Here is a 27,989-nt window from a genome sequence, read left to right as displayed (position 1 = left end):
CTGCAAACAGCCAAGCGTGGCTAATATCTTTGTATAGGAATGAAGGGTTTAGGTCCAGAGAGTACCGGGCTGATTTTTGCTTTGGGTACAATCCATACTTCTGGATTAATTTCACCTCAATGGAATGGGGTCCAATGTGCTAGGGAAGAGAATGGCCAAGAGGCTGGAGTGTTTAAACTAGGCATGTAATAGGTGGGTGAGCAAGAGTATTACTGGGCGTGGGGGGTGCATAGTATACCAGCTAAGGAGATTTTACGGTTACAAAGAATATTGTCTAATAGTAAGCTTAGATGTACACAATTTTTGAATTTGCTTTTCAAGTACCTTGCCTCTATGCTATTGTTTAAGTACCCATTGTTAAAGTGCCTGCACACAAGGCAAAAACCCTATCACTATGGGAAATACAATAGCAGATAACTTAGCCAGAGAAGCAGCATTAAACTAGAGACATTAGTTTTTGAACCAATAGTGATGTCACTTGTTAAGCAGGCAGTTTCCATCTTTTATAGAAGAGATCTATCAATTGCGAATCTTCTGGTTCAAAATTCCCATTTGTTTGTGAGAACGGAATGTTATAATATGGACGTAAATGGAAAACTGCCCTGTTCCCAAACATCTACAAGTTGCTTTTACAAAATACAACCATGAAAGCCTAGATAATATAGGTCAACAAAGGCTACTTGGTGTTACAGGGAAAATTTTATTGGGAACAGAAGAGACTGTAGAACAGGTTAAGTCTGCCTCATGTGTGGGCAAGTAAATCCACATCAGAAACCACCACTTAATCATATTGTCCCTACTGTTGGTCCGTGGGTTACACTCCAAATTGACTACATAGGACCACTACCAGCTGGTAGGTACGGCTTACATTATGTATTAGTGGCAATAGATGTATTCTCCAAGTGGGTGGAATTCCAGCAAGAAAAGATGACTTGACAGCTAAAATTCTTTGGGAACACATTTTTTCAAGATGGGGGAGTCCCTCACATTTGAGAATGCAACAGAGGCACACATTTCACAGGGCAATTAATGCAAGTATCAGTTATTGATTGCTTTATATGTTACTCTGTATGCCCAATTTATGAAACCCACTTATTGTACAGCGCTGCAGAATATGTTGGCGCTTTATAAATGTTATTATTTATTATTATTATTAATGAGCCTGTGCGATATTAGGTGTCAAAGATTTCATGGTCCATATCATCCACAATCAGTTTCTTCTTTTTTTAAGTTTTTTAGGTTTATATAGTGATTGTAAAATAGTTTCGTAAAACAGGTCCATGGGAAGCTAACTGGGATGGACCTTATACCATCCTGGATATTGTGGGTTAAATGATACAGGTGCAGAGGCCATCTGATTCAAAAGGAATAAACGTAAGCAATTTTTTGAGTCCATGCAGACCAATGTAAACTTTATATACCCAATTAATGATACTGGCATTTGGCCATTAGGAAATGGCAATCTATGAAAGAATCAACTTTCATAACAGGAAGGGATGAGACCAGAACACTTCATGGAAACCATTCATTATGGTTTGTGTGATCCCTATATTGGTGACGACCATAGTGGTGAATATGAAATGTTCTGCATTTGGAGATCAAAGACCTTGACTTTGGGAGTCTATGGATCCTGTGGTTCAACCTGATGTTAAAGGTGAATTATGTGTAGGAAGCCAGAAGGGCCCAGTATTAACATGTTGGTTAAAAGTACAGTTCAGTGAAGGAGAGGAAATAAAGTTAATGTAACAGTTGGACCTAAAGAACAATCAGTGGATGAAAGGGTCCTATACGTGTTACAGGGCTGTGGAATGCAACATTGAGGAAAAGTGTTCTGGAACATGTTTATAAAAAAAAAAGGTTAAAGAACACATTAAACTATAAACACAGTTTATAGACCTTGAAAGACAAGGTACTATACAACCTCTGTTAATATACGATCTTGGTTAAAATATGTTGAACCTGAGCAAATACAGGGAATTATTCTAGCGACCATGTTAATAGCAGAGAATGGCAAATTCAATTCAGTAGAGAATTTGCATCAGTAAAACTAGAGTTGGTGCTTACTGACACTGAGATTGTGTTCCCAGAGGTGAAAGTATGGGCAGAATATATACATGTACAAGGCCATAATGTGTAAGCTGTGATGTGCAATTGCATTAACCTCATGGATCCACAATGCCTTGGTCAAAAGGTAATGATTTCCGGGGTAGTATATCCTATGGCTCCCAGGTTATACATAAAAGCAGTCGGAAAGTGGAATGGTCTAAACTAAATATCACTTAGTCTAACAAATTTGAAGGTTTCAGACCAAGGGGATCATCAATGTTGCATAAATATAGCAGGTCAGTAAAGGGGTAACCAAGTCACGATTGTAGTCAGTCCTCACCCTGCTAATATAACTTGTGCAACCAAGTCATTTATTCCATCTAGTCCATTTCAGATAAAATTACTTCCATTCTAAACCTGTTAATGGACAATTTATGACCATAATGTGGCCTTTCTATCTATCTAATTGGAAGATTTCTTCACGGTTTCCACAGTGCAGCAAATCTCACAAATATGGAACAGGGCATGGAAAATTGGTTTGGGAAAATAAAACATGTAACGATGTAGATGAAAGATTAGAAAAAAAAAAAAACTTTGTATTATAGCCAATAGTAACCAGCCAATAAGTTCCCTACAGAAGGATTTAGGAAATGCTGGATTGTTGGACAGGAGAGCAATGCATTTTCAAAGAAGTCTAAATCAAATATTGAATAATAGGATTATGAAAACAGCCTCCGTTTTAGGCCCTTCTGTATTTCACCTCCAAGCCATTATAGGTCTATTAAATATTGAAAACGCTGCTCAAGTTTCAAGAATTTGTATGGAAATCCAGATGGAATATTCCACTGATCTTGAAGTTATTGCACAAGCTCTGCAGGGTGGGAGTTCTCCTTTAGGCATTAAGAATTTCCCTGTAGAATATAAAACAGCCTTAAATCATGTAGATTTATGGGTAAATTGATTGGGTGTAAGAATTCTGAATGCTCATTAGCCCTCCCACCAAACAGATTGGTGCCCCCATACAGCAGACATGTGGTAAGTAAGTGTCTGCCATTTAGGGAGAGAATAGCAGACCCCCCCCCCCCCCCCCAAGTGCTTCCTTGTCCTGGAGCTGCACCCACCTCATACTTTCAACACCCTGGGCAATAAGCCGCGCTCTGTTCCTCCCACCAACCAACCCAATTGCTGCCCCCAATGGATAGACTGAGTATTTTTGGGAGCATGGCCAGAAGGTTCTATTCTGTTGAAGAGGCTGCTGCATTGTATCGAGCTCAGGAGTTTAGTGACTCAGATTGTGAGTATGTGCCTTCTGGATTAGAAAGGGACTCATCTGATGAATGACGGGGTAGCAGTAGTACAGTTACGCTCGAGGAGCCTATGGAGGAAGATCTGGTTGTGCTGGATCAGGATGAGGGCAATAGGGCTGATGCTGTAGCTGGAAGAGAACCTGCGTGGGGGCCTCCTTGTAATTTTCCCCATTTAGATACCCCCAATTACTGCAGTCTGGCATTAAGTTGGACACCAGTAATTGAGCTTTGATTTCTCAAATGTTACTGAGGCCATCCTACAGGATATGGTCCTCTATACTAATCTGTACGTCTAGCAGTTTCTTGCCCATAATCCCCTTCCTAGATAAGCTCAGGCGTGGTATCCCACCAATATTATGGAAATGAAGAGGTTCATGGGACTCACTTTAGCAATGGGCCTTATGAAAGCCAATTTCTTGGGAGTCCTACCAGGATACCAGTAGTGCTGTCCATACCTGTATTTTCACTTTGCAGAAGCGTACCCCCCTCACAACACACCACATTTAGTATAGACGAGCCCCTTCTCTTCAAAGGACAAAAGGATAAAATTCCACCAATACATCCCAAGCAGGCGTGCCTACTATGGGATCAAATTTTACCACCTCTGCAAAAAGCAGCTCTGGTATACCAGCATTTTCTTGATATGAAGGAAAGGATTCCCAGTTAGAGTCCCCTGGTTGTCCCCTTGACCTGACCAAGTGGCAAAATAGTATGGGAGCTCATCCCTCCACTTCTAGGCCGAGGTTACCACTTATATGTGTGGATAACTTACTCTGGTATCCCCCCCCTTTTCAGAGCCCTATATTCTTTAGATAGCCCAGCCTGTGGCACCATAAATCGTAACCGAAAAGGATTGCCCAGGGATCTGTTGAATAAAGTTAAAACATGGAGATTATGCCCTTAGAAATGAGCTCCTGGCCATGAAATTGTGACATGGGGAAATTTTTCACAAAGAAAATGGTCATGTACAGCAGCTCTTCTGAGAACCAGCATTTCCCATTTACAATGACTCCCGTGCTTGCAGAGCCCTCCAGCCTTATTAGGAGTCATTGTTCCCACAATGCACTGCAATATTCCCTTTAAATTGCAGGAAGTGCTGCTGGCCTGTCTCTTAGGAGGTGCAAACCACCACGCCCAGCTGGATCATAGGTATGGTAAATATTAAGTTGTAAGTACGCATTTTAAATGCCTCGATAGCAATACATCTAACAAATGCATTACTTTTCCAATACATGCAAATTTAGTATTTATCCTCTACATTTAAACAAAAATGTCAGGTTTTTACCAAACTAGCTAGTCAAGGTGCCTACACCTCTATTAGGTGCCTTGGTTGTGCAGTTCCTATAGTAAGAGAAATGTTAATATTGCGAGATTTGATTAATAATTTTTTTAGGTATTAAATTTACTTATATTTACTGATAGACGGTTGGCAAGATGGCGGCCACTCACAATGGGGTTGGCACTGAATGATATTCATGTCTGCGTTTTGGCGCCAATTATAGATACGCACGCAGATTTTTCTTCAATTCTCGTGAGATTACACACGTACGTACCTGCTAAATTATGCACATTGTAATTAATGCACGTGTTTTCTGCGTGACGCCCATATGGCGGTGGGAGGTGGTGCCTATGGGTATGTAAGGGTGTTGGGCATCGCTATTGGTGTGTATTTTTCCACTGATGGAGAGCATGTAGCTCTTGAAAACGTTTGGTCTGTATGTGCACTCAGCAATTAACAGGTTGGAGGTAATTTCTAGTGTGCCCCCTTTTCTTGTGCTTGTTTCCCACTTTGCGACTAAAAGATATAAGCCTGACTTCATAGAGACAATTCTTAAAAAAAGCTTAAAATGTAACGAGGATAAAAAGTTGCACACGTTTTGCAAATTCAGCAGTTCATGTTTTTCCAACTAAGCAAAAAAGGGACAGCAGAATGAGGGGAAATAAGGATTAGGAACATAATAGCCCCATACTCCGCCACAAGCATTCAGCAAGGAGGAGTCCTGCTGGGTGGGCGGATCCAGAAACAGCAAACTGTATTTAGGGTTCAAAAGACACCAAAGGTGTACGACAAATGGGGTTTCTACATGCCCTACGCCCCAGAGTGAGTGTATGATGAAGTCAAGAAACACCTGGATGAGTGGTTGTATGGGGGGGAGCTTGGCTGCCATGAGAAGCTTGGCTTTGGAGGAGTGTTGCACCAGAACCCCACCCACAGGAGACCGGATGTAGGTTACCTGTACCCAAGGAGTGGCGGTTTGGGCGCCCCATCTTAAAAGCACCAGACACAGTCACGTGGGAAGTACCAGGAAGAAAAGGACTTATTTCTATTACAATAATCTGATTGCTACCGAATATACCTTATGAAAAAATGGTTTCCCTGTATTAATAGCACTGTCCAAGGGCAAACCTCCTGGTACTTCAGCCAATCTGTGATGGCTCCACCCCCATACAGCTGAAAGGAATTTCAGTCTTCCTTGCACAGGAACCGGCATGAAAAATGTGAGGTATACTTAGCCAAATAGCAAGATAAAGAAAAAAATTAACCCCTTCCTATAGAGATGTTTGCCGTAGATACTGTTCTATATGAATTCAAGGTATGGCCAAAGGGACTGGGAAAAAATATAGTTGGCTATATTCAAATAATGGTTTATAAGCAGTTTATGCCCTTGTTTCTTGTGTCAACATAGTATGATAATGACTTGGGCTCACTTTTGGCAACGGTTTATGAATTATTTTTTTTTAAATCCTGTGGCATTTTCTTCTGTGGGTAGCCACTGTATGACCCAACTGTCTTGGTACATATTGTTAAAGACAAAATTAAAGACCGATAAAAAAGGGACCTTAGAGCGCTTAGGAATCAAGTATATCAAGCCTGGGCCACTGGAAACTTAAGACAGCAAGAGGATGGAGAGCTAAATGCCTATAACCTTAGTGTAGGAAAGAAGGGTTTGGATAGTTCTTAGTACCAGATGCCCCAGGGACTGGTCCGATTGCCATCTTGGAGTCGGAAATTTTCCCCTCTGCGGCAAATTAATTAGAGAGGCTTCAGATGGGGTTTTTGCCTTCCTCTGGATCAACTAGCAGTTAGGCAGGTTATATATAGGCATTATGGTTGAACGTGATGGACATGTTTTTTTCAACCCAACTTACTAATCACAAGGAGACCTCCTGGTACAATCCTTAGACCTACTGGTCCATTTAGGGAATGGTATTAACTTTACCGATATGATCATTGTGCAAAGGCTATAGGTACCTCCTTGTTATGGCTGACCCTTGTTCCCAACGGGTTGAAGCATTCCCTTGTAAACATGAGACTTCAAGTGGTAACTGATGTACATTGACATTTCTCCCCCCCCCCCCAAAATATGGCACTCATTTAATTTAATTTCCGACAATGGAAGTCATTTTAAGAACCAGTTATGTGAAAGTTTTGCCAACAGCGCTGTAAAATGGCAACACGTGTGTAGAGTCCAACAACCAATGGCATTGTAGAAAAACATTTAATACAACCTACTTGGTCGATTATCTCCCATCTGCTCTGTTCATACTGAGAAGTCAGCCAATAAGCAGATATGGACTTAACTCCTTTTGAAACATCTGGACAATATATGTGTTACATACAATAGTGGGCAGAGGGGGTGCAGTTAATGAGCCTCCATCAGTACATTCAAAATATTCAAATAGCTCAATTAACTCAGGTCAATTTCTAAAATAAAAAAAACTTTCCATTTCAGGTTGGTGACACGAGTCTGCAGACTATTCTTAACCCAAAAATGTTGGGATCACTCTTTATACTCAAGACCCTTTTGCATTGAACTGTTATATCCTACAGAAGCCTTACTAGATGGACACAACATGGACACATTTAAAAAGGAGTTTGCCTTCACCATGAGGCTTCCTCTTCTCTGTAAATCACTCGACAGTTACAACCCTGGTGAAAATGCTTGGGTTCAACTTCTCAAAGTCAGTTTCCATTTTAAAATCTGTTCGATATTGTCCATTCTCTCCTCCCTTACAAAATAATCCCATTTCAATTTAACAGAACTGCTAGATACATTCACCTCTAATGAAATCAAATGTTATCTTGCTGATCAATGTAACGATACTTGGTCATATTAGACCCTACTAGGCTTCCAAGAACACTTTCCAGTTGACTGTGCATATATACTTATTGCCTTAGTAATGCTACTTTGATATTAAGACCTGAAGCAGTAGCAATTCCCCTAACAGCAAACTAAGATTGGTACATGGGACACTTCAGAATTCAGAGTATCCATGTTAGCATTACTGAAACCTATTATACCATGTTCTTTAATTGTATATATGCTCATATGGAGAGGGTTATATGAATGTTCAATAGATAAGGATGCTAAAATCATGCTATAAACCCGATAATGGTACTGTGAAGTTTAGCAGATCATGTGGTTACTGATGCAGTTATTGCAAATATTCCCGCTACATCTCAATAGTGTACCCGGTAATCTCGCATCTCTCATAGCAGAGTCTTCCCTTTACTCTGTCAGTCTAAAATAAGAATTTCGAATTTCCAGAATGGATGTGCTTCAATTAGCCTTAGATTATTGATTATACAGAAATTCTACCTATCCCCTTACTTAAAAAACCAAGATTAGATGCTACGGTGATTACACAAGAAATGTAGCAAACTTTGCACCTTTATATTGTCACCTATAGCAACCTATCAGCAGGCAGCATTTTCAGATAACCTGTTCAAAAGCAAACATCTTATTGGTTGCTATGGGTTATTACATATGGGGGTTGAAGTTGCTTGGCTCCCTCTGCTGTTAGGGCGGAATTACATTCGAGTATTAGATGCCTACAAGCTTTATACTGAGCTTTTAAAACCATTTTAGAAACTCAAAAAGGAAAATCATAAGTATGGGTATGCTAAATAGACCTGCCCTTGGTATTATGTTTGTGTAAGGTGGGGGTGTGGGGTTTATTAAATACTCATTGTACAGTTAGAGCCAATAGAAGCACAATTGTTACTAATGTTGAAGGTATTAAAAGCAACTTGCTATTTTAAAAAGTAGTCTGAGGGTAGATTTCCTGGTACTTATTGGCGGTCGGCTTTTACAACACGGTTGGGAAATCTTGGGGCAGGATGTAAGACCCTTTTCAGCGCTGCCTTTGGTTTTATATTAAGTTATAATCTGTAGGTTCTTATCCAGTTTAGAAGTTTCTTTCAACAAAGTTAGGGTTCAGGATTCTGATTAGTTTTTTGAAGAATTCAAGTTTCGGCCGAACCCAAAAAGTGGATTTGGTGCATCCCTAACAATAAGGCATCTTATGTTGAAGAACCCGAGTCATTATATAATAAGGTTCTTGTTGGGGAAAACACCTCATATACCTTCATTACACACATTTAGAATATGGCTAAACAGAACATTGAGCGATTATACATCGCTTACTCGCATTCCCAGGGGGGTTATTGTTTATGGGTAAATAGGGATAGAGAACAATTCGGGGTGGTTCTACCACAAAGCCAATAACCTGACCCTGGAGGGACTGGATTTCCCATAAACTGCAGATAAGGATCATTTTCTGTACCAGGTTAGTAGGGTTTAGGGGCCACATAAAGATGTTTGTGCCGTCTCCCTGTGCTACTACTTTATGCACTTAGGACAGCATTGTCACCCATGTTGCACCCAGCTCATTGAAAATAAAACTGTCTAAATTATGAGCCTGAAGATGAAACCCCTGACGAGAGTCACAACTTTAATTTGTATTATAGAAATAAATTGAATTAGTAGCCTACACTTCCGACATGCGCTAAAAGCACTAACTTGTAAGCATCTGTATGTGCGGCATTGCGTGTGCGCCTGTGTAATGTGCACCTCTTAAGCTTCTCAAAACCGGTAATGTGTATTATTGTACTATAATAGACATTTTGGTGCAGTTCCCGTGTATTTAGGCTCGTTCTACTTGAGACATAGGATAAAGGAAAAACCCCTAACCCTGTAGGTAATTATGAATATACGGTGCTGGTTTCCCTTTGGGCTAAACATTAACCCTATCTGTAACAATGGCCCCTTTATTGGAGCTCCCTATAGATCCTCTCAGGTCCCTGTCTGGGTTTCAAATGAGGGGTGGGCGTGTCCTAACAGTCCCTGCCAGAAGCACAGTAGGAGGGGGGAGAGCCAATCACAGCCCTGCACTCACACAATCAGACAGGCTTCAGTTCCCTTCAGGTCAGCCTAGCTGCTGATTGGTTCCTATCCTACAGTGCTGCCGCCCCCCTGCACAGCCTGGGAAAGGAGGCAGCAGGAAGTGGCACAGATGGGCGGGGCTAGTGGGGTTTTGGGGGAAAAATTTCAATAAGTCAGCAGGAAACACTACTTTTTAAAGCCCACTCCTATATTTAGATTCATCGGCACAGTGCATTCACGTATTTGCCAAAAGGAGACGTTTCACTAGCAAAAAACCTCAGTGCTAAAGAACGTGCCCCGTTTCACCACGTGAGGCAAAAATTCCATAGTCAAAGGGCAAAATTTTTTATATTCCCCTTTATGCCAAAGTCTATTCTGTCTGGTTCTGACTTGAGAATTGATGAAACCAGATCTGCAAAGCAACTAATTAAATCCAGAGTTTTAAACAAATATATCCGGAACCAAATCACACACGTTTTCATATTGAAGAGATTCTTTATACAAGTTATAGATGTAAAAAATGTAACTTGATATTTGCACCCCCTGTACCTCCTGTTTTGTTACCAACTGCGCATTTCACATGCCGACTGCCTCTTTTAAATGCTCAAATGATAATCTTAACCTGTTTATGGTTCATTAAACATTAACATTTATCCGTTTGTCCAGGTATTGATGCACTCAGAAATGTAAACCCCTGAGTTGCAATTTGTTAGAAACGAGTAACTCCACTCCTTAGTAAATGTGGCCCTAAGTAGCCGGAGCCCCATGGTGCCTGGACTTTGACCTTAAAGTTTTGATAAAGGATTTTAATCTATAAAAATAAATAAAAAAGGTACAAAACAGCAAACTTTAAATAGGAGACTGACCCCCTTTGATTTCCTCGCGTTTGTGCAACCATTGCAGTTTGGTGCAGAATGGTGACATTCGAGGTGCAATAAATGGGGGGTATTCTTCTACATTTCCCACCCCCTTCCCTTATGCACAAAGTTGGAGTGAGTAACCGTTCCATTACACATTACATGATCAGACAAAAAGGCACAGAGCTGTGGGTTTTACCAAACATAAATCCTCCCCACCCCCATACTGCCGGCAATGGGGTTTATAGAATAAGGGCCAGTATGGGGGGGCATTCTCATGTAATTTAGTGATAAAGCCACAGGCCCTTACCCATAGGTGGGCGACTGGGTTGCACTTAAACTGCCACTGGACTTGCTACAGACCAGGATGAAAGGGCCACAGTTTCCTCAGCTGCTTCATTTAAAATCTTAAGCCAATGAGGCCTTAGAGAACACCAGACCCCACTCCACCTCTAACCCTATTAAAGATAAATATTTTTTTTTTTTAGTAAGCTGCTGGTTTATTGGTTACAATACTTGGTTATAGACATGAGCAGCAGTGGGAGCTGCCAGAGACTCAAACACCCAGTTTGCCCCAGAATAAGTAGTTAAGGGGCAGCACCAAACGGTTCAAGTCTCAGAACATCTAACAGGATGAGACAATCTCTTCCAATTTAAGTCTTTGCTATTACACAACAGGAATGCAGCTTTGCTCTTTGTGTTCCTGTCCCTTTAAGCACCACACTTGTACTGCAGTTCTCCCCCCAGGGCAGCCCCCCGTGTGACTGAATGAGACCCAAGACATTTTGCCTTATTGCAATCAGATCAGGAGGTTTCCTACAAGGAGTCAATTTTGACTTCAGCAACTTATTGCATTGGTGCCTTTAATTTGGACCTACAGCAGCCCCCATGGCTTGTATTGCACTTGTATTGCACTTGCCCAGAGTGGGGGCTTATTAGCCAGCTAGCTGAAGGTAGATTAGTGGCCAGTTGGCCAATCCCTAGCCACACAGACATGTACCACACTCCAAGTCACTTGCATATTGAGTAACATTTAGTTATACAGGAGAACCAGCTCAGCTGGAATTTCAGCCCCAATTTGCCAACAGGCTCATTAACTTCATATCCCAGTACCTCCCTTAATCAGCCCCCCCCCCAGAGATCAGTTCCCCCGCCCCCAGAGATCACTTCCCCCCCCCAGAGATCAGTCCCCCACACCCCCCCACAATTCCACCCCAGAGAGTCCGGTTCCCTCCAGCAGTTCTGGGCTCCATAATTCACCATTATTCCCTGTGCAGCTCCAAAGCCAATAGCTGAGCCCCCAACTAAACCGACCAATGGTTTAAATTCAGCCTTAACCCCATGATATTGTGCACAGACCCCCCCCCCCAATAAAATCAGCTTCCATGGGTTTCCCCATTTAAACAGCCCCCACTTCACTTTGTGCTTCTATTAATGTTATTTCTTGATTCCACCTTTACAAAACATTCCTCCCCCCCCCCCAGTTCAATTCAACAGCGTCTCTCCCCCCCCAGTTCAATTCAACAGCGTCTCTCCCCACCCAGTTCAATTCAACAGCGTCCCCCCCCCAGTTCAATTCAACAGTATCCCCCCCCCCAGCCCAATTCAATTCAATAGCGTTTCTGCCCCCCCCAGCCCAATTCAATTCAATTCAATAGCGTCTCTCCCCCCCCCAGCCCAATTCAAATCAATAGCGTCTCTCCCCCCCAGCCCAATTCAATTCAATAGCGTTTCTGCCCCCCCCAGCCCAATTCAATTCAATTCAATAGCGTTTCTGCCCCCCCCAGCCCAATTCAAATCAATAGCGTCTCTCCCCCCCAGCCCAATTCAAATCAATAGCGTCTCCCCCCCCAGCCCAATTCAATTCAAATCAATAGCGTCTCTCCCCCCCCAGCCCAATTCAATTCAATAGCGTTTCTGCCCCCCCCAGCCCAATTCAATTCAATTCAATTGCGTCTCTCCCCCCCCCCAGCCCAATTCAAATCAATAGCGTCTCTCCCCCCCAGCCCAATTCAATTCAAATCAATAGCGTCTCTCACCCCCCCAGCCCAATTCAATTCAATAGCGTTTCTGCCCCCTCCAGCCCAATTCAATTCAATTCAATTCAATTGCGTCTCTCCCCCCCCCAGCCCAATTCAATTCAAATCAATAGCGTCTCCCCCCCCCAGCCCAATTCAATTCAATAGCGTTTCTGCACCCCCCAGCCCAATTCAATTCAATTCAATTCAATTGCGTCTCTCCCCCCCCCAGCCCAATTCAAATCAATAGCGTCTCTCCCCCCCAGCCCAATTCAATTCAATAGCGTTTCTGCCCCCCCCAGCCCAATTCAATTCAATTCAATTCAATTGCGTCTCTCCCCCCCCCAGCCCAATTCAAATCAATTGCGTCTCTCCCCCCCAGCCCAATTCAATTCAATTCAATAGCGTTTCTGCCCCCCACCCCAGTTCTCCCCGTTGCAAATAAACTCCCGCTGCTTTCTGGGAGGGTTTTTATAGCCAATAATCACAGAGCTGAGAGGAGGGACTGCGGATCCAGGCAGCGGGGCTCCTACATCACAGCGCCCCCTAGTGTCCTGGAAGACATCAGCCCTTTGTTCTCTGCGTAAAGAACTACAACTCCCAGAATGCCTCTTCTAGTTGCCATGCGGGATGGAATTCTGGGAGTTGTAGTTCATGAAGTAAATGTGCCGCGTTCCTGATTTAATGGTTTGTTTCTGTGGCGCAATGACGTGTGAGAGAAATAAAATGGATTAAAGCAGCAATTTCATTCCCACTTTATCCCCATGTGAGACCCAGTCTGGCACTGAGGGGGTTACTCTAACATAACTAAGTGGCAGCACAGTAATATATAGAATTATTATTATTATATTGTGCATTGAGGTTCCAGCTGCCATTTCACCTCAGGGCAAATCAGTATTTAGGGGTAAGAGCCTCCCTGTATTTGTGCTGCAAGCGCCACTTTGTTAGTTGGGGGTGACATTTCCTGCCCCTGTGAGGGACGTAACCAGGCAGCGAGTCATTGTGTTGCCCTGGTAATAGGGGGCGCTAGGCATTAGGGGCAGGGGGGGGGGGGGCTCAGGAACAGTTCAGCTTGGATCTCTGTATGCATCTCCCTAGGGACTGAATTTACCCTTTAATTATCTGGGATAGCGCAGGGTGGGCCTTAATGCCCTCTGGGATAGTGCAGGGTGGGCCTTGGTGCCCTCTGGGATAGTGCGGGGTGGGCCTTGGTGCCCTCTGGGATAGTGCGGGGTGGGGCTTGGTGCCCTCTGGGATAGTGCGGGGTGGGCCTTGGTGCCCTCTGGGATAGTGCAGGGTGGGCCTTGGTGCCCTCTGGGATAGTGCGGGGTGGGCCTTGGTGCCCTCTGGGATAGTGCGGGGTGGGCCTTGGTGCCCTCTGGGATAGTGCGGGGTGGGCCTTGGTGCCCTCTGGGATAGTGCGGGGTGGGGCTTGGTGCCCTCTGGGATAGTGCGGGGTGGGCCTTGGTGCCCTCTGGGATAGTGCGGGGTGGGGCTTGGTGCCCTCTGGGATAGTGCGGGGTGGGCCTTGGTGCCCTCTGGGATAGTGCGGGGTGGGCCTTGGTGCCCTCTGGGATAGTGCGGGGTGGGCCTTGGTGCTCTCTGGGATAGTGCGGGGTGGGCCTTGGTGCCCTCTGGGATAGTGCGGGGTGGGCCTTGGTGCCCTCTGGGATAGTGCGGGGTGGGCCTTGGTGCCCTCTGGGATAGTGCAAGGTGGGCCTTGGTGCCCTCTGGGATAGTGCGGGGTGGGCCTTTGTGCCCTCTGGGATAGTGCGGGGTGGGCCTTGGTGCCCTCTGGGATAGTGCAGGGTGGGCCTTGGTGCCCTCTGGGATAGTGCAGGGTGGGCCTTGGTGCCCTCTGGGATAGTGCGGGGTGGGCCTTGGTGCCCTCTGGGATAGCGCGGGGTGGGCCTTGGTGCCTCTGGGATAGCGCAGGGTGGGCCTTGGTGCCCTCTGGGATAGTGCGGGGTGGGCCTTGGTGCCCTCTGGGATAGTGCAAGGTGGGCCTTGGTGCCCTCTGGGATAGTGCGGGGTGGGCCTTGGTGCCCTCTGGGATAGTGCGGGGTGGGCCTTGGTGCCCTCTGGGATAGTGCAAGGTGGGCCTTGGTGCCCTCTGGGATAGTGCGGGGTGGGCCTTGGTGCCCTCTGGGATAGTGCGGGGTGGGCCTTGGTGCCCTCTGGGATAGTGCGGGGTGGGCCTTGGTGCCCTCTGGGATAGTGCGGGGTGGGCCTTGGTGCCCTCTGGGATAGTGCGGGGTGGGCCTTGGTGCCCTCTGGGATAGTGCGGGGTGGGCCTTGGTGCCCTCTGGGATAGTGCGGGGTGGGCCTTGGTGCCCTCTGGGATAGTGCGGGGTGGGCCTTGGTGCCCTCTGGGATAGTGCGGGGTGGGCCTTGGTGCTTGAAGTAGCAACTGTGCATTCAGGCCCGGACTCAGTGGCGGAATTTCTGGGGATGCTGTGTGTTACCGGCAGAGATTGTCTGAGTGCCTCCCTTTATCCCACACTCACAGCCAGACACTCAGTGAGTATGAGTGGGTTATTTCCTGTCACAGTCACACACTCACAGGCACTGAAAATGAACAGCTCATCTTTTCCAAGGGGATTTAAATGCCAACTGCCCTTACAGTAAAGAACCCCTTCCTATGCTGATGGTGAGATCCCCTTTCCTCCCCACCCCCAATGTATCACTCATTCCCCCTCTCTTGGTAGGGAACCCCATAACCTGACTGCCCTTACAGTAAGGAACCCCTTCCTATGCTGATGGTGAGATCTCCTTTCCTCCCCACCCCCAATGTATCACTCATTCCCCCTCTCTTGGTAGGGAACCCCATAACCTGACTGCCCTTACAGTAAGTAACCCCTTCCTATGCTGATGGTGAGATCCCCTTTCCTCCCCACCCCCAATGAATCACTCATTCCCCCTCTCTTGGTAGGGAACCCCATAACCTGACTGCCCTTACAGTAAGGAACCCCTTCCTATGCTGATGGTGAGATCCCCTTTCCTCCCCACCCCCAATGTATCACTCATTCCCCCTCTCTGGGTAGGGAATCCCATAACCTGACTGCCCTTACAGTAAGGAACCCCTTCCTATGCTGATGGTGAGATCTCCTTTCCTCCCACCCCCAATGTATCACTCATTCCCCCTCTCTTGGTAGGGAATCCAATAACCTGACTGCCCTTACAGTAAGGAACCCCTTCCTATGCTGATGGTGAGATCCCCTTTCCTCCCCACCCCCAATGTATCACTCATTCCCCCTCTCTGGGTAGGGAATCCCATAACCTGACTGCCCTTACAGTAAGGAACCCCTTCCTATGCTGATGGTGAGATCTCCTTTCCTCCCCACCCCCAATGTATCACTCATTCCCCCTCTCTTGGTAGGGAATCCAATAACCTGACTGCCCTTACAGTAAGGAACCCCTTCCTATGCTGATGGCGAGATCCCCTTTCCTCCCCACCCCCAATGAATCACTCATTCCCCCTCTCTTGTTTATGTGTAATTAGATTCATTAGCAAATTAGAAACATTTACCATTATTATATTATGTTAAAGAGTCTCCCCAAACTGGAATATATATATCAGTAAATATTGCCCTTTTACATCCTTTCCCTTGAGCCGCCATTTAGTGATGGGCTGGGTGCCCCCTCAGAGATCAGCTGACAGGAAGTGATGCAGCTCCAATTGTAACAGGAAGTAGTGTGGGAGCAAAAGGCAGAACTCTGCCCATTCATTGGCTGATGGGGCCTAGCATGTATGTGTGCCTTGGCTTGTTTGTGTGCACTGTGACTCCTATGATCCCAGGGGGCGGGGCTTAGTACTTAAAATGGCAGTTTCCTATTTAGGATTACCCAATGGCACATACTGCTAAATAAGTATATTTATATGAAAATGGTTTATTTAGATGAAGCAGGGTTTTACCTATGAGCTGTTTATGCAATATATATTAATACAGATCTACAACGTTTGGGGGTATAGTTTCCTTTAAAAAAAAAAAAGGTAATTAGTTGACCAGGAAACCTTTGAGGAGATATTGATGATTTCTTCCCTGACCCAATGTAATGTTTTCATTTTACACTGAATGAAAATAACAGAATGGATTAGATATTGAAAGGAAGCTAATTCACACTGGGAAGGGAAGGGTGGCGAAGGCATTGGTGCATTTGGGGCTTTAGGGCCACCGTAACTGATCCACAACCCATCTGAGGGGTGAATGGATTTTGGATGTGTCCCTGTACATTACAGACTCTTGTCCCAAAAGCTTTCAGTTCCTCTTCCTCTTCTCCATGCTTTATTTATTTACAATAATTATTTTAGATACCGAATGTTTCTTTTTTTTGTTTTTTTTGCTTATTTCAAGACTGGGGGGGGCGGGGTCTGTTTCAACTGGAACAGTTTATTTGGTGGTTTATCTATTGTCAACTTTCAGATTTATGTTTTGAAAATTCAGTGTCTTCCATAATGTAAAGGAGAAGGAAAGGTACAAACTCAGTAGGTTTATCAGAAAGCTCTATGTAAATACAGCCATAAGCACTCACAGCTGCACTGAGTCCTCTATCAAAGGAAACACAGGATTTCTTGTCTTCTTTTGTGTCACATGTTCTTCTGTGTCAGATTTCCTGCTCTCAGATATATCCTTCAGGGCACGGGCACGAGTCTGCTCAGTTTGCTCCTCTCTCCTCCCTTCTTCTGCTCCCCCTCCCCTCAGAATTCGCTCCCCCTCCCCTCAGAATTCGCTCCCCCTCCCATCAGATTTCACTCCCCCTCCCCTCAGAATTCGCTCCCCCTCCCCTCAGAATTCACTCCCCCTCCCTCCTATCAGAATTCACTCCCCCTCCCATCAGAGATCGCTCCCCCTCCCATCAGAATTCACTCCCCCTCCCATCAGAATTCGCTCCCCCACCCATCAGAATTTGCTACCAGCTAGACCAGCGGTTCTCAACCTGTGGGGGTCGGACGACCCTTTCACAGGGGTCACAGAAGACCATCGGAAAACACATATTTCCAATGGTCTTAGAAGTAATTTTATGGTTGGGGGTCACCACAACATGAGGAACTGTATTAAAGGGTCACGGCATCAGGAAGGTTGGGAACCACTGAGCTAGAGCTGCAGCAGGAAGCTACTGAGACCAAGCTAAAATGGCAGCTGCTATCTTAAACAAACAGAGGGATCTTTTAGGGCTGTTACTCAGGAATGGAAAAGCTTTCTGCAGAATAAATATAGGGTTCTAGCTTGTACTATTGTGACTAGTAACATGAAATTGACTCCATCTATTTTGAGACCCAAAATGTATTTTCCAATATTCAATTCTCTATTAGTAATGAGCAAATCTGTCCCGTTTCGATTCACCCAAAAATTAATGAAACTGGTAAAAAAAATGCAAAACGGTGAAAAATTTGTGAAATGCATTGAAGTCAATAGGCAACTTTTTATGTGCGTCAATTTTTCGCGTGCAACTTTTTTTCTCACTCCAAGGGGCACATTTTCTAATCCACGAACGTCGGAAAAGCGTCCGAATGCGTTTTTTTCGTAATGATCGGTATTTTGCGACTTTTTCACGAATTGTCGCAAATTTTTCAAGCGCTCAATACGAAAAAGTTGCGACAATTCGTGAAAGTCGTAATGGCTATGAAAAAGTCGCGACAATTCACGAAAGTCATTATGGCCATGAAAAAGTCGCGACAATTCACGAAAGTCATAATGGCTATGAAAAAGTCGCGACAATTCGCACAAGTTGTAACGGCTACAAAAAAGTCGCAACGGCGATGAAAAAATCGCAAAATGTACGTTTTCCAATCCAAATTTTTCTCATTCGGATTCGTGGATAAGTAAATCAGCCCCCAAATGTATTAAAGTTTTTTTTTTTTGTGGCGACTTTTTTGTCTCGGCGACATTTTTTCTTGCCAACTTTTTTGTCTCTGCAATTTTTTTTTTCATGGTGAATTTTCGTCCACAGTTTTGTGAAATGCGTAATTTTGCCAAGAATCCGCGCCTGCCCAAAAAAATGCGCTCGTCGCTATTCTCTGTATTCCTTATAATATATACGAAAGAAAAATGTACATATTTAATATAAGTTGAACTTCAGAAATAAATTAATTATCTTACAAAGAAATAAAATGAGAAACCAAAAGGCTCTCTGTATATTTTGAATTCATCATAAAATAATTGCCCTCCTTATAAACAAATTCCCTGATTCAAAAAAATTTAGCATTTTTCACTTATCAATCCATAATCACTTTCTTTAACGATATGTAGTTGTATCATATAGAGCCCAGGGGACAGGGGGAGCCGGGTGAGTTTGCCCCTCTGAAGATATTTTTGCAGGGGGGCCCAACACAGAGTAGTTACGCAACTGGCACGAACGATAAAAATTTGTGGAAAAGTCATGAAAACTGAGTCTTTTTTGACTTGTTGCGCAAAAGCCAGTTTAAAAAAAAACAAAGCAAAGAAAGATCTTCCAACTGTAAAAAGGAAATCTGTCATTGGCTTCTTCGTGATCTCAACAGATTTCAGTTGGCGTCAAAAAGCCTGACCAGAAAAAGTTGCAGTTAATAAATGCCCCCTAGAACATTATGTCACCTGAAGGATATTGCACTTCCCCCAAATAATAATAAAATTCCCTAAAATATCATTAAAAAATGCATTGTTGCTCAGTTACACAATTCATCTAGCGAGGATACCGTGATATAAATGTTACATAGTGATGAGCGAATCTGTCCTGGCGAAACATTTGTGAAACGCAAAAATGACGCTCATAAAAAAAAAAAAATGTTGCGTTCGTCAAAAAGTTGCCGTCAGCCTTAGATATCGAAATTGGAACAGCTGAAGTCCCTAAGGAAATTAGGAACCTATAGTAGCTACACAGTCTCTTGTATGTAATCATAAGAGAGGAGCAGGGCACATCCAAATAATAAAAAATTACAAACTTCATTTTACATATCAAAAAACCCAACGCATTTCGACGCCCATTCAAAAGGAGGGGGGGGGGGTCTTCGTCAGGGGCACATATAAAAAGCAGGCTTTTTATATGTGTCCTTGACAAAGACCCCCCCCTCCTTTTGAATTGGGGTCGAAACGCGTTGGGTTTTTTGATATGTAAAACGAAGTTTTTTATTATTTGGGGACCCCTGCAGTGAGCACCCACTATATTGAATAGATTTTGTAGGTGTGCAGCATTACATATTAGAATTTCTTGTATGTAATCAACACAGTAGTCATGAGCGGTTTTTTTAACCAGGCATGGATTCGCAGCGAACCGCATCTCGGCACCAGAGAATTGTTTCGTGAAACTGCGGCAAAAAATTTGCCAAGACAAAAAATGTCACCGACACAAATAAGCCGCAGAGGCCGGGTTGGAGCTGCAGAGTGCCATTGAGCCCTATGGGAGACTTTCCTTGGGCCGGGTTGGAGCTGCAGAGTGCCATTGAGCCCTATGGGAGACTTTCCTTGGGCCGGGTTGGAGCTGCAGAGTGCCACTGAGCCCTATGGGAGACTTTCCTTGGGCCGGGTTGGAGCTGCAGAGTGCCATTGAGCCCTATGGGAGACTTTCCTTGGGCCAGGTTGGAGCTGCAGAGTGCCATTGAGCCCTATGGGAGACTTTCCTTGGGCCAGGTTGGAGCTACAGAGTGCCATTGAGCCCTATGGGAGACTTTCCTTGGGCCGGGTTGGAGCTGCAGAATGCAATTGAGCACTATGGGAGACTTTCCTTGGGCCGGGTTGGAGCTGCAGAGTGCCATTGAGCCCTATGGGAGACTTTCCTTGGGCCGGGTTGGAGCTGCAGAGTGCCATTGAGCCCTATGGGAGACTTTCCTTGGGCCGGGTTGGAGCTGCAGAGTGCCATTGAGCCCTATGGGAGACTTTCCTTGGGCCGGGTTGGAGCTGCAGAGTGCCATTGAGCCCTATGGGAGACTTTCCTTGGGCCGGGTTGGAGCTGCAGAGTGCCATTGAGCCCTATGGGAGACTTTCCTTGGGCCAGGTTGGAGCTGCAGAGTGCCATTGAGCCCTATGGGAGACTTTCCTTGGGCCGGGTTGGAGCTGCAGAGTGCCATTGAGTCCTATGGGAGACTTTCCTTGGGCCGGGTTGGAGCTGCAGAGTGCCATTGAGCCCTATGGGAGACTTTCCTTGGGCCGGGTTGGAGCTTCAGAGTGCCATTGAGCCCTATGGGAGACTTTCCTTGGGCTGGGTTGGAGCTTCAGAGTGCCATTGAGCCCTATGGGAGACTTTCCTTGGGCCGGGTTGGAGCTTCAGAGTGCCATTGAGCCCTATGGGAGACTTTCCTTGGGCCGGGTTGGAGCTGCAGAGTGCCATTGAGCCCTATGGGAGGCTTCCAAAATCACAGAAGGATCAAAGTCGGAAAGGTTTTCCAACCGTTTACGATCGTTCGGATACAAACATTTTTGACTTTCGGATCGCCAATACGATATACGTAAGCATTTTTGTGACACTTCCGATCATCATAAATTATCGTATCCAATCCAAATTTTACGGGATTCGAACTCGTACTTTGATGAATCTGCCCCTGAATGTTACCGTGTAAAAATTTGTCACGCATAAAAATTGTCACTCATGAAAAAGTCACCTATTGGCGAAGCGAAATGGGACAGATCCGCCCATCACTGCAGCTCAGTGGTTTCATTACTAAATTCTCTGATTTGATAAAAAGTCAGACTCTTTTTACCGGAAGCAGCAATTTTGCCTACTTTGGCCATTGTTTAAAATTCATTTTTCCAAACAAAAAAAACCCTTTATTCACATTTAATTTTTTTAAATAGGGACACGCGAATGGTTGTCCTTTAAAGGAGAAGGAGAGGCTAGTAAAGAGTTAATCCCAAGCTGCAGGCATACCTTCAGTTCTCTCAATAGTGCCCAGTAGTCTCCCCATATTTCACCTGTTCAGATGATCAGAAGCCTCATAGGAAAAAAAACGCTGATCTGTATAAAGAAAGTTCCCATAATGCCTTGCTCCTGCACCGAGACCAAGACCCCTGAACATGCTCAGTTAGTAAGACTATGGGGCTGATTTACTAATCCACGAATCCGAATCCCGAACGGGAAAAAATCGGATTGGAAACGAACATTTTGCGACTTTTCCGTATTTTTTGCGATTTTTTCGTCACCGTCGCAACTTTTTCGTAGCCGTTACGACTTGCGTGAATTGTCGCGACTTTTTCATAGCCATTACGACTTTCGTGAATTGTCGCGACTTTTTCATAGCCATTATGACTTTCGTGAATTGTCGCGACTTTTGCATAGCCATTACGACTTTCGTGAATTGTCGCGACTTTTGCATAGCCATTACGACTTTTGCGAATTGTCGTGACTTTTTCGTATTGAGCGCTCAAAAAATTCGCGAAAAAGTCGCAAAATACCGATCATTACAAAAAAAATGCATTCGGACGCTTTTAGGACGTTCGTGGATTAGTAAATGTGCCCCTATGAGTCAGCTTCCTGCTGATTGGCTCAGATCCACATTCCTAAGGGGGGGGGAGTGAGTTCTTAGAATTTTTGAGGGAGGGGGGAGCAGGGGAGGGGAGAGAGCTGCGTGTCTCTGGCACAAGAAAACAGAGACAACAAATCTTTTGATAGAGGACTCAGTGCAGCTGTGAGTGCTTATGGCTGATAAAGTGACTGAGTTTGTACCTTTCCTTCCCCTTTAAAATAATACAAGAGCATCTTTGTTCCTTTAGAAAAGAATAGTAAAAACACTAAGCACAGATACTTCTAGATATATGAAAGTAAATATGAATTGTTAAAAATGAGAAACTGATTGCTTCACTTGCAAAGACCAATCCCATAAACTTCAGTCTGACGATTCTGGTTTAGATTGTGGGTGCACAGCAAAATGTTGGTTACAGGGGAGAATAGTATATTACAATAGAGGAGACAGGTTTACAGTACTTACATTGCAATATTTCAGAAGATTTAGCTCAAGACCCACCACTTGGTACCCATATACCCACAAGTACTTGGGGAGCTTAGCTTAGTTTTAGACAGTCCACTACTTTTTTTCTCTGGTAAGGTACTAATGGATTCGGTGGATTAGGAAAAAGCTGATTCTAATATGTAATTAGGGTTTACGGTCTCAGCTTGGTTAGTATAGGTCCATGCCTGTTAGTAGTTTAAGGGTTCTGCACTATGGGTAGTACCAAAACCCCATTGGTACCCTCAGTACTATCATCACATTAGGAATGGCTTGGAATGCTTGCTGGCTGTGCTGGGTGCTGGGTGTAGCAAAGTACTGACCCACTGCATCCTGGGAAAGAACACAGAGAATCTTGAGAAAATATAGGGAATATAGAGGGAAAAGTAGGACGGAATATAACATTGATTATTATGAGATTCAGTTGATCTAGACACCAAGCACACAGATATTTGGATAAAACTTTACTACTGTTTATTGAGTTCCACTTATTGAAATCATTTGGATTCTATGAAAGACTTATGGTTTCCTCACTATTCTACATGTTGACCCTTTTGGATTGTAATTACTCCATCTATGGCCGCCTTGCTTACAATTACTGTACATTGCGTAGTTGGATCTGGATCAGCTAGCAGTCAAGCAGGTTATATATAGGCATTATGGTTGAACGTGATGGACGTATGTCTTTTTTTCAACCCAACTTACTATGTTACTATGTTACTATGTAGGTACTGTATCTCTTCCACTCAGGCCAATGGTTGCTATTAGGTTGGACACCTACGTTGGCCGGAGGCATACACTTCACTCATAATTTCACTCAGCGCTTGATTAACAATATCCTTGATCTTCTCTTCAATTTTATGCAGAAGTTCGTCGTTGAAACAGAGAGACTCTTCCTGTAATGGCTGACAAGTTTCCGCAACGCCTCTGGCATTTTGCGCTTGCTGGTTCACGGATCCTTCCCCTGGGCTTGGCGTATTAACCTCAATCGGTTCAGGGGTTTCTTGGTTCTGTAATGCCTCGGTGAATGTAGGACTTTCTTCTACTGTACTTTCTTCTACTGGTGGAAGTGCGGGGGAAGTAGCACTGGTAGTGGTAGCAGAAGCTGTTGTAGTATTTGGAAATTTGTTTTGGGTGGGTTTTGTGGTCACTTTTGGGGGATGTTTGTGTTTATGACTGTTGGGCATCAAGAGCTTATTAATGTCCATTTGTTCGTAATTCTTTGGCTTTTTCCTATCAAGAAAGCCCCACTCCGGATCTTCCTTCCCCTTGACTGTAGGCTCTGTGCTCAGCGACACATTATTTTCCTCACTGACTGAGTTTGCCTCCCCGTTGGACTCCAGTGTGTTTCCTTCTTCTGTTTTGGCTGCTTTCAGACTTGGAAGTTTCTTTACACCAATTTGTGGATCAAAGTTTTTGACTTCTGGCATTGGAGTAGCAGCTGCGTTGACTGCCAGCACCTCCTTTATAACATCAACTCCAAACACTTTCTCCAACAGTTTCTGGCAATATGGTACCTGATCGTCCAAGTTGTGGTTCTTTGTAGTGGGAAGGTCCGGCTGCCCGTTTGCTCCCCGATCTGTCATAGGAATGATGGTGGTAGACAAAAATATATCGATGAGTTACACAAGTAAATATTAATACCCAAACGGTGTAGGTCCGTTTGTCGCACAGTAAAGGGCTCATTTATCAGTGTTCAAGTTCAATTTTTTTTCCACAATTTAAACATTTTTTTGTGATAGAACTCAGAAATTCGAATTTCAAAAACTTGAAGTGAAACTTCGGCATCTAAAAGCTCACAAGTTCCTGTACAAGTCTATGGGAGTTATCCTAGGCAAAATGGATGGGAGAGTAAATGGTGAGTAGAATACGAATTCAAAACATGGTTTTATTTGATTCGTTCAAATTGTTCAATAAATAAGAAAACATTTGAGTTTATTCGCACTAAAAAAAGTCTAACTGTACAAATTTGAATTTTAATAAATTTGCCCCTGTGTGTCTAATTGCATCCAAACTCATGAAATACAATTTCGGCGAGGGGACTGTGTATGTTTTCCATTCTCACAGTGGCGTAACTAGATGTTAATGTGCCCGCAGCAAATTCCATTTAGGGCCCCAAAACATTGGTAAGTTGACCTATACTACCAGGATATATATTGGAATTGCCCCCTAATTAGGGCCGTATTGGGCCCCTCACACACCTGGGCCCCCCTACAGCTTACTCTGTAGTTCCGCCCCTGCCTTCTCAATGGGCGCTTCCCTGCACAAATAGGAACCTTATACTTTCTACATAAAACCTTTGGGCTAGTGGTTTTGATTCCAGAAAGAAAGGTAAATAGGAGGGAATATTGTAGCTATTGTTACCCTCTGTTATTTTAGGGGGGCTTGCTAGTTCCTTTTAAGCTTTTGGGGGCTTTACTTGCACTGTCAATTAGTTTAGGGGTTTCCATTTTTTCTTACCATATTTTTACAAACAGTGTTTGTTATTATTCTATGAAAACTCAGCCTGCAGCCTTGTGCCTTTATATGGGGGGCACAGAACCCCTCAGTGACTGCTAATATCCTTATCATTTACAGTAGGGGGTACATTATCCCTTATAATACATGAGTGATACTCAGAGTTCCCTGTATAACTCAGCCTGCAGCCTTGTGCCTTTATATGGGGGGCACAGAACCCCTCAGTGACTGCTAATATCCTTATCATTTACAGTAGGGGGTACATTATCCCTTATAATACATGAGTGATACTCAGAGTTCCCTGTATAACTCAGCCTGCAGCCTTGTGCCTTTATATGGGGGGCACAGAACCCCTCAGTGACTGCTAATATCCTTATCATTTACAGTAGGGGGTACATTATCCCTTATAATACATGAGTGATACTCAGAGTTCCCTGTATAACTCAGCCTGCAGCCTTGTGCCTTTATATGGGGGGCACAGAACCCCTCAGTGACTGCTAATATCCTTATCATTTACAGTAGGGGGTACATTATCCCTTATAATACATGAGTGATACTCAGAGTTCCCTGTATAACTCAGCCTGCAGCCTTGTGCCTTTATATGGGGGGCACAGAACCCCTCAGTGACTGCTAATATCCTTATCATTTACAGTAGGGGGTACATTATCCCTTATAATACATGAGTGATACTCAGAGTTCCCTGTATAACTCAGCCTGCAGCCTTGTGCCTTTATATGGGCACAGAACCCCTCAGTGACTGCTAATATCCTTATCATTTACAGTAGGGGGTACATTATCCCTTATAATACATGAGTGATACTCAGAGTTCCCTGTATAACTCAGCCTGCAGCCTTGTGCCTTTATATGGGCACAGAACCCCTCAGTGACTGCTAATATCCTTATCATTTACAGTAGGGGGTACATTATCCCTTATAATACATGAGTGATACTCAGAGTTCCCTGTATAACTCAGCCTGCAGCCTTGTGCCTTTATATGGGGGGCACAGGACCCCTCAGTGACTGCTAATATCCTTATCATTTACAGTAGGGGGTACATTATCCCTTATAATACATGAGTGATACTCAGAGTTCCCTGTATAACTCAGCCTGCAGCCTTGTGCCTTTATATGGGGGGCACAGAACCCCTCAGTGACTGCTAATATCCTTATCATTTACAGTAGGGGGTACATTATCCCTTATAATACATGAGTGATACTCAGAGTTCCCTGTATAACTCAGCCTGCAGCCTTGTGCCTTTATATGGGGGGCACAGAACCCCTCAGTGACTGCTAATATCCTTATCATTTACAGTAGGGGGTACATTATCCCTTATAATACATGAGTGATACTCAGAGTTCCCTGTATAACTCAGCCTGCAGCCTTGTGCCTTTATATGGACACAGAACCCAACTGGGTTTTTACCCAGTGCCCCAGTGGCCCAGTCCAACCCAAGTGACTAACCCAACTAATAACTAATAAAGAAATCTATGGGCAATGACACACGGTGCTACTTGCTACTTGTTGCGGCTACAAAACACCAGTCATTACCCTGCCGTAGACAATTCTGAGAAGTGTCTTTGCCGAAAGACCCAAAACGTTGCCCAGAGATACAAATGCAGGTATTTTTGGGCGGTTATGTGATTTGTTTGTTTTGTTGGCAACAATTGGCCTCCAATTTGCCTGAAAGAAGGAAAATTCCTCCCTGATTTCAGTTCAGCTTTATTAATATTATAGTCTCCTTTGCTGCTCAATAAAAATATTACATTTATTTCAATCCATTAAAAGTATTCACAGCCCCATATGGAGCCCAGACAACTATATAACTATTTCCAGGGGAAGGGGTTTGATGCCAGTCTCTATGTAATATATATATATATACAGGGCATTATTAGCCATAGCAACAGCTTCTGTAAAAGCCACTCACCCATTGGGGGTAAAATGAAGAGCAGGAGGCACGGGAGACCCAGTGATACCAGAACCGGACTCATTGTAAGGGAGAGAGAAGCCAAAGCTGCTGCTTGTGTTCCGACCCCTTGGCTCCGACTGAGCCCAAATGGTTCCTGACAATGGGAGGCAGTCCCTCAGCTGCATATTGTCTCTCCCTCTCCTCCTCTCTGTGCCCTTATGTCTCTCTCTCTGTGCCCTTATGTCTCCCTCTCTGTGCCCTCATGTCTCCCTCTCTGTGCCCTTATGTCTCCCTCTCTGTGCCCTTATGTCTCCCTCTCTGTGCCCTCATGTCTCCCTCTCTGTGCCCTCATGTCTCCCTCTCTGTGCCCTCATGTCTCCCTCTCTGTGCCCTCATGTCTCCCTCTCTGTGCCCTTATGTCTCCCTCTCTGTGCCCTCATGTCTCCCTCTCTGTGCCCTTATGTCTCCCTCTCTGTGCCCTCATGTCTCCCTCTCTGTGCCCTTATGTCTCCCTCTCTGTGCCCTTATGTCTCCCTCTCTGTGCCCTCATGTCTCCCTCTCTGTGCCCTTATGTCTCCCTCTCTGTGCCCTCATGTCTCCCTCTCTGTGCCCTCATGTCTCCCTCTCTGTGCCCTCATGTCTCCCTCTCTGTGCCCTCATGTCTCCCTCTCTGTGCCCTCATGTCTCCCTCTCTGTGCCCTCATATCTCCCACTCTGTGCCCTCATGTCTCCCTCTCTGTGCCCTTATGTCTCCCTCTCTGTGCCCTTATGTCTCCCTCTCTGTGCCCTCATGTCTCCCTCTCTGTGCCCTCATGTCTCCCTCTCTGTGCCCTTATGTCTCCCTCTCTGTGCCCTCATGTCTCCCTCTCTGTGCCCTTATGTCTCCCTCTCTGTGCCCTTATGTCTCTCTCTCTGTGCCCTTATGTCTCCCTCTCTGTGCCCTTATGTCTCCCTCTCTGTGCCCTTATGTCTCCCTCTCTGTGCCCTTATGTCTCCCTCTCTGTGCCCTCATGTCTCCCTCTCTGTGCCCTTATGTCTCCCTCTCTGTGCCCTTATGATCCCTCTCTGTGCCCTTATGTCTCCCTCTCTGTGCCCTTATGTCTCCCTCTCTGTGCCCTCATGTCTCCCTCTCTGTGCCCTTATGTCTCCCTCTCTGTGCCCTTATGATCCCTCTCTGTGCCCTTATGTCTCCCTCTCTGTGCCCTTATGTCTCCCTCTCTGTGCCCTCATGTCTCCCTCTGTGTGCCCTTATGTCTCCCTCTCTGTGCCCTCATGTCTCCCTCTCTGTGCCCTCATGTCTCCCTCTCTGTGCCCT

The 27,989-nt window shown here is 44.7% G+C and overlaps 2 protein-coding genes across 2 annotated transcripts; both read right to left on the bottom strand.

Annotated features, from left to right (window-relative positions):
* Positions 1-13,502: 13,502 nt before the first annotated feature.
* Positions 13,503-14,813, bottom strand: LOC101734100 (proline-rich protein 2-like). Its single transcript, XM_004919250.2, has one exon. The coding sequence runs from the start codon at positions 14,811-14,813 to the stop codon at positions 13,503-13,505; it is 1,311 nt and encodes a 436-aa protein (XP_004919307.2).
* Positions 14,814-22,762: 7,949 nt separating this feature from the next.
* On the bottom strand, positions 22,763-26,787 carry LOC100498231. Its single transcript, XM_002941868.5, has 2 exons — positions 26,693-26,787; positions 22,763-23,890 (listed from the first exon to the last, which is right to left on the bottom strand). The coding sequence occupies exons 1-2, from the start codon at positions 26,754-26,756 to the stop codon at positions 23,076-23,078; spliced, it is 879 nt and encodes a 292-aa protein (XP_002941914.1). The 5' UTR covers positions 26,757-26,787; the 3' UTR covers positions 22,763-23,075.
* Positions 26,788-27,989: the final 1,202 nt, after the last annotated feature.

The sequence above is a fragment of the Xenopus tropicalis genome, chromosome 6 (genome assembly GCF_000004195.4).
Source record: "Xenopus tropicalis strain Nigerian chromosome 6, UCB_Xtro_10.0, whole genome shotgun sequence".
Taxonomy (NCBI): Eukaryota; Metazoa; Chordata; class Amphibia; order Anura; family Pipidae; genus Xenopus; species Xenopus tropicalis.
This window is presented reverse-complemented; position numbering and strand designations above follow the sequence as displayed.

Coding starts and splice junctions, on each gene's coding strand:
- LOC101734100 (XM_004919250.2), bottom strand. CDS start 14,813: ATGCACAGTTGCTACTTCAAGCACCAAGGCCCACCCCGCACTATCCCA.
- LOC100498231 (XM_002941868.5), bottom strand. CDS start 26,756: ATGAGTCCGGTTCTGGTATCACTGGGTCTCCCGTGCCTCCTGCTCTTC. Junction 23,891..26,692: donor CTTCATTTTACCCCCAATGG/GTGAGTGGCTTT, acceptor TTCCTATGACAG/ATCGGGGAGCAAACGGGCAG.